General features: G+C 34.5%; 1 protein-coding gene and 1 pseudogene across 1 annotated transcript; both read left to right on the top strand.

Annotated features, from left to right (window-relative positions):
* Nucleotides 1-2,613: 2,613 nt before the first annotated feature.
* LOC114718063 (cytochrome P450 89A2-like) lies at nucleotides 2,614-4,348 on the top strand. Its single transcript, XM_028903310.1, has one exon. It carries the CDS (start codon nucleotides 2,614-2,616, stop codon nucleotides 4,156-4,158), a length of 1,545 nt encoding a protein of 514 aa, XP_028759143.1. The 3' UTR covers nucleotides 4,159-4,348.
* Nucleotides 4,349-5,962: 1,614 nt separating this feature from the next.
* LOC114718062 (cytochrome P450 89A2-like) lies at nucleotides 5,963-7,162 on the top strand (annotated as a pseudogene).
* The last annotated feature ends 7 nt before the right edge of the window (nucleotides 7,163-7,169 follow it).

Raw genomic sequence — 7,169 nt, forward strand, 5'->3', positions numbered from 1 at the left:
ATAAGTTTTCCTTAATAATTTAACAGACAAACATTAATGAAATAATACGTTGATGATTTAAGCATTTGAAAAGTAAACGATTTGAAAATTAAAATTAAATTTTTAGCATATAAAATTTTGCATTGTATGATTAAAGAAACATTGGTGACTTAGTGCTAGTAGTTTAATATTCTTTTAGTGCGCGTTCAAATCCCATAACCACACTGAGCAACCAGTTACAGGGCTTTGGCGGCCAACGCCGATGGTCTGGCCACCAGCAAAACCAGTTGAGGATAGATTTTTTAAAAAAAAAAAATTTTTGGCCTTGTTATAGATTTTTTTTTAATAAACAATGATATTTTGGTCATTTTTTTCATGCAAATTTATTTTGAATTTCATTCTAAGTTCCTACAAAAAAAAATTTAGAAAGTATATTAGTCCTCTTCAACTATTAAACTCCTTCCGTGGTCCTATTTTCCTAATGCTTGACCCCCAAATTTTGTGTTGTAGTTTTATTTCTATAACTTTATTTTAATTTATTTTTATTTTATCAATTGTGTGATGATCTTCTAGAACTTTTCTAACTTGTTGTGACTCGGTTTATAATTATATTATTGTTTGCTGAAATTGAATGAAGTGGTAAACTGCTAGTGCATATTCCTCTAGATGCGTTATTATTTAATGCGCCACCTTAAAAAAGTTGAATAAAAATAGACACCCGCTGTGTCTCTTTTTAGGGGAGAGATTTAAGACGTGAATCGATCAAAAAGTAAGTTCAAATTAGTTAAAGAAGAAAAATATACAAAAATTTTAAGTTTTTCTTAAATTTAGGAGAGATAAAGTATAAGGAAATTATAAAAATAAAATGAATAATACTTCAGAAAATGATATAATAAATATATCGGTAAAATATGCATTTAGTCGTTTAAGTTTGTACAATGTTTCAGTTTAGTTTTTTTTATTTTAGAAAGTATACTTTTAATTTTCTAACCCTAAAATTGTTAACAAGAAATGATAGTATTGAGATATTATATTTAATAAAATATTCTTAAATACCAACATATTAAGTTTAATTCTCAAAACAATTATAATTGTTACAAAAAAGCATTATTTAGACCTAATGATTTTAGAGATAAATTAACAAAAATATACTTTTAAAAATAAAAGGACCAAATTAAAATATTATACAAAGTTAAAATATCCAATATATCATTTAGCCTAAACATATTGAGTATTATGATAAGCGAAAAATGAGAGAAAAACACAAAATTAATCAAGAAAAGTTGAGACGTTTTGCGAATACTCCTCTAGTCCTTAATATATAACTTAATTGTTGAGCTGATCTTGGTTCTAAATATAAGACCTATTTCTTATATGTATCTTTTTTTTTTAAATTACTCCTATTGATACTTTTTTAATGATAATCAAGTAAGAGAGAGTAGTAGGATATTAAAAAAGATGATTATGATATTTTAGAAAAAAAACATATCATATTTCTTACAATTAACTAACTTATCTGACTTTTTTAATCTGATCAGATTAATTAAATAGGTCTTGTATTAAAGAACAGATGAGTATTAAATATAAATAGGGCTGAGCACATAAGGTAGAGATACTAGCTGTGAAAGGAAAATCACATTCAGGAACCATGGTGAAAACATATTTGCACCCAAGATCCTGAGTTGGGGGGGAAAAAAAAATTAGTATGCTGGCTGACACTATAGAAGCTTGGTGTTTAGTTGGAAATGTAAATTATATACAGAAATTTAGTCGTAAAGCTCAAATAATAAAACTCTCTCAAATTAGGAACTCTCCCATGCGAATATAGTGCTAGGGAGGTCCTTGCCTGTGATTTCTCTTAAGTTTGGGTAACATCCCAAACCATGATTTAGGAAAAAAAAGTTGTCAAACAGGAGGTAAAATTGATAAACTATGGTTTGGGGTTAAAATCATAGTTTTAGATTCAAAACCATGATTTTGGATGGTTTCAAAAAAAATGAATTCATTCTGCTTCTGACTCAAATTGGAGAGTATGATTATGCCTGTCAGAGTATATCTCAATGATAATATGACTTTAATACCCCTCAATTATTTTTTATAAGCATATTTAATTTTATATTTTATAAATATATATACACAAATATTAATTATTTATTAATTACATTATCTTATATGTCATTAATTATGTTGGTAAAAAATATTATTAACAATTTTATTCTTTCAAATTAAAATATATTATAAAATCTATTTTTTATGTAATTATCATATTAATTTGTGCTTTTTTAGTAACTAATACATATAAAAAGTGTTTCTGATAACAACTATCCAAACACTTTCACTTTATTAAAATTATTTCTTCACAAAATCTATTCGAATCAATTCTTCAGAAACTATTCTCTAAATTATAGTTTAGTTTCATTCAAACACCCCTAAGAGAAAATTCTTTGGAGAAACAAGTAATTTATTTAATCGATAGCTTGGAGGTCACGTAAAGATTCAAAGTTGGACTAGCTTGTTCTGTGTTCCAACCTCTCTAGATAACGTCACTAATTATGTTCCTCCCTTTAAATTTCCGGCATCTCGCTGAGGTTTTCCCACTTCATTACTCGTCCATCACCTTCTTCATTCCTAACCATGGAAGTCTGGTTCGTCCTCCTCGTCTCTCTCTGTCTCTGCCTAACCATTCGACCTTTCTTCAATCTTCTTTCTTCCTCTCGCCCCACTCTTCTGCTACCACCTGGCCCTCCTCGTATTCCCATCATCACCAATCTTCTTTTTCTTCGCAGACCAATCTTAGAAATTGAATCTTTACTCCGAGATCTTCGTGCCAAATACGGTCCCATCTTCACTCTTCCTGTTAAGTCTCGTCCACTTATATATATCGCTGATCATTCTCTCGCCCACCAAGCCCTTGTTCAAAACGGCGCCATTTTCTCCGACCGCCCTGAGCCAGTTATCGCTACTAAGTTTTTCAGTTGTGTTCAGCATGACATTAACACCGCCTTCTACGGCCCCACATGGCGCGCCCTCCGCCGCAACCTCACCTCCGAGATGCTTCATCCGACCCGGATTAAATCCTTTTCAGGTTCTCGTAAATGGGTCCTGGACATTCTTATCAATCGGCTCAAGTCTGATGCTGGATCAAGCAATTCTATCAAGTTGATTGACCATCTTCAATACACTATGTTCTGCTTGATGGGTTTCATGTGCTTCGGTGAAAAGCTAGATGAGGAACAAATCAAAGATATCGACGATGTTCAACGCCGTGTAATTATGAGCTTTAACAGATTCAGGGTGCTGGATTTCTGGCCAAGACTAACCAGCATACTGTTTTTCAAGAGGTGGCAGGAAATGTTGCAGACTAAGAAGGAACGGGAAAATCTTTTCATCCCACTGATCAGAGCGAGGAAGAAAGCCAAAGAAGAGAGAATGAACAGAGTGAAAAGCTCAGAGGAACTTGCTGTGCCTTACGTTGATACTTTGCTGGAATTGGAGTGGCCTCTGGAGAAACGTGAGCTTGAAGAATCTGAAATCGTAGCCATAAGTTCTGAGTTTCTAAGTGCCGGGATAGATACAACGGCGACGACATTGCATTGGATTATGGCAAATCTGGTGAAGCATCCACATATACAAGAGAGGCTTGTGGAGGAAATGAGAGATGTGATCGGTGAAAGAAAGGAGAAGGAATTGAAAGAGGAGGATCTGAACAAATTATCATATCTTAAAGCTGTGATTTTGGAGGGACTAAGGCGCCATCCACCCACACATTTTGTGATCCCACATGCAGTAACAGAGGATGTAGTGTTGAATGATTATTTAATACCTAAAAATGGAATTATAAACGTTTTGTTAGCAGAGATGGGAAGGGACCCAAAGGTGTGGGAGAATCCAATGGAGTTCAGGCCAGAGAGATTCTTGAATAGTGAGAATAATTATGAAACATTTGATATTACAGGAAGCAAAGAGATAAAGATGATGCCGTTTGGAGCTGGGAGAAGGATGTGCCCGGCTTATAATCTGGCCATGTTTCATTTGGAGTACTTTGTGGCTAATCTGGTTTGGAATTTTCAGTGGAAGGTCTCAAATAGTGATGATGGTGATGTAGATTTATCTGAGAAACAAGAATTCACTGTGGTAATGAAGACTCCATTACAAGTTCAGATATCTCCAAGGTTTTAACCCTGCACAGACAAGTATCATTATCAAAGTTTTAGGACATTTGATTGTGTTTAGCATGAGGTTTGTCATATGACTTACAACTAGCGTATAGTGTTAAATAAATTTACTCAGTTTGGTATCTAGCTACCAGAAAATTTCTGAGTAATTACTAAGATGGTTGTTTCCAGCTTCTTCAGCTTTAATAAGATCTTGCCAATCCCACCACATGATACACATAATTATATTACTCTCCCGGTTTTAAATATAAGACTCATTTTATAAATTATTTACACTACAAAATGAGTTTTATATTTAGAAGTGGAAGAGTATTATTTTCTGGTTTGTAATTTTCTGATATATACTTGTTTATTCCTATAAAAAGAATTATATTTGTTTTTGTTGCAGACGGAAAAAAAAAAAAGCATATTTGAGCAGTGCTAGCAAATTGGAGCAGCGGCCTCTCAGTCAACAAAAGGAACCTAGTGGAGTAGTGGTAGCTCATGACGTTAATCATCGTTACTTAATTTAAAAGTTAAAATTTAAACTTGCGTCTTTCACTCAAAAAAAAAAAAAAGTTTAAACTTGCGCAGTATGACAACTAGATTTCTGGATTTATTGCAAAATTAAAAATCTCGCTTAAGGACTCATTTTTCTTTAATATGATGACAAATTTTGTCCAAATTTGGTTGGCAGTTATTGGATCTCATATTCAATAATTTATTATGATAGAAGAATATTTACCTGATGACAAACGTTTTCTTAGAAAATATTTTCTCTTCTATTGAGATTTTTTAAAATTTACGAATCCACTTATATTGTAAATGATGTTTTCATATAATAGTCAATAATATGATATATATATAGACATTAAAAAATAATAGCATAAAAATTACAAAAAGCTTATACTACCCTGGTTCTTATTATTTGTCATTTGTAGTAGTTTTTCACATGCCAATAATATTATCAAATAGATTGAATCTTCTACTTTTACCCTTATCATGGAGAGTATTAAATACTAATATACTTTTATTTTACCCATTCACTCTCTCTTCACTTTTACTATAATTAATAAGGATAAAATTGAGAATAAAGTATTAAAAAGAATACTAATAAGAAATAAAAAGGAAAAATCTTTTTTTTATAAATAACAAATACGAATTAAAGTGATATATAACTAACGAATAAAAGTTAGTCCAGTTGTTAAAGAGTCGGCTCATAATCTACAAGGTCGTGAGTTTAAATCCCACTACCGATACGTTGATCTTGTTGGTAGACGATCTGTAAGTACCTCTATAAGCGCTTTCTGAGCCTGGAAGCATGCCCTAATTTTGATGAGCTCTCGGGACCCAACTCACCTAAACTTCTTACTACCAAAAAAGAAAAGTGATATATGACTAAGCATCGGATCTCTGATTTGAGAACGTTGAAAAACAATTTAACATAACAATATTAATATCGAATCATGCAAGGTTGAAAAGGCAAAATAAAGTAAAAATTTTAATAAATTAGCAATCTACGCATGCTGGACCCAAATGAACACGTACGACATTTGCCGCCGTAATTAACTTGCTTTGAAGCTGAGCCAGTCCGATACCATATCACAGACAATTCATGGTCCTTTCAACGATCGGAGCATCTCAGATCTCAACGAAAAGGAATTGAGAACAACAAAAAACAAAACACTGACCTTTCGAATCAATATAATAGTCGGCCGTCGGCTGTCCAAACGTTATCTGAAAATCATCGACTTTCAATCCACCACTGTTCTGACTTTTCCCTCTATATTTTCTCTCAAAATTTCACGAGTTCTTCTCCCTTCTCGATCATGGAGGTAGTTTTGGTCATCGTCGTCTTCTCCCTCTGTCTCTGTCTTGTCCTCAGAGTTTTCTTCAATTTTCTCTTTCCCTCTCACTCCCCTCCTCTCCCCCCGGCCCTCCTCGTGTTCCTCTCATCGGTTCTCTTCGGTTTTGGCGCAAACCATTCTCAGAACTTGAACCCATTCTTCGAAATCTTCATGCCAAATATGGCCCCCATCATCTCTCTCCAAGTCGGTTCTCGTTCTGCTATATCATCTCCAATCGATCTCTCGCCCACCAAGCCCTTATTCAGAACGCCGCCGTCTTCTCCGACCGCCCCAAACACCCTCGCCACCAGTAAGATCTTCAACAGTAACCAACATAACATCAGCTCTGGGTTCTACGGTCCCACTTGGCGCTTGCTCCGTCGTAACTCATCCACGAGTTTCTTAACCCGACCCGAATCAAATCCTTCTCAGGTACTCGTAACCGGTTGGTAGCCACTTTCCTCGATCGCCTCAAATCTGACTCAGAATCAGGAAAATCCATTACGGTTATTGACCATCTTCGACGTGCTATGTTTTGTTTTTACTGGTGTCCATGTGCTTCGGTGAAGGATCAAACGACAAAAAAATCGAGGAGATTGAAGATGTTCAGCGTCGTTTAATGTTGAACTTGCACGGCTTCAACAAGCTAAATTTCTGGCCAAGTCTCACTCGTATATGTTGGTTTCATAAATTGGGAAAGAACTGTACCAAATCGGGAAGAAACAAGAAGATGTTTTGATTCCATTAATAAGAGCGAAAGATAGCAAAGGAGGAAACTTTGAACAAAGCCAATGAAGCTGTGGTTTCATACGTGGATACACTGTTTGATTTGCAGCTACCAGATGAGAAAAGAAAGCTTAATGAAGATGAACTTGTTTCTATATGTTCTGAAATATTGATTGCAGGAAGTGATACAACAGCGACGGCCTTAGAATGGATTCTGGCAAATTTGGTGAAGTACCCAAAATCCAACAAAAGCTTGGAAAGGAAATAAGAGATGCGGTGGGTGAGAGAGATAATAAGGAAACAAAAGTGAGAGAGGAAGATTTGATGAGATTGCCATATCTGAAAGCTGTAGTTTTGGAGGGACTAAGGCGGCATCCACCTGGATATTTTGTGTTGCCACATGCAGTTTCAGAGGATTTTCTTCTCAACGACTATCTGATTCCTAAGAATGGGGCTATAAACT

The sequence above is a fragment of the Neltuma alba genome, unplaced genomic scaffold (assembly GCF_004799145.2).
Source record: "Neltuma alba isolate B1F8T4 unplaced genomic scaffold, ASM479914v2 tig00011795_pilon, whole genome shotgun sequence".
NCBI lineage: Eukaryota > Viridiplantae > Streptophyta > Magnoliopsida > Fabales > Fabaceae > Neltuma > Neltuma alba.

Coding starts and splice junctions, on each gene's coding strand:
- LOC114718063 (XM_028903310.1), top strand. CDS start 2,614: ATGGAAGTCTGGTTCGTCCTCCTCGTCTCTCTCTGTCTCTGCCTAACC.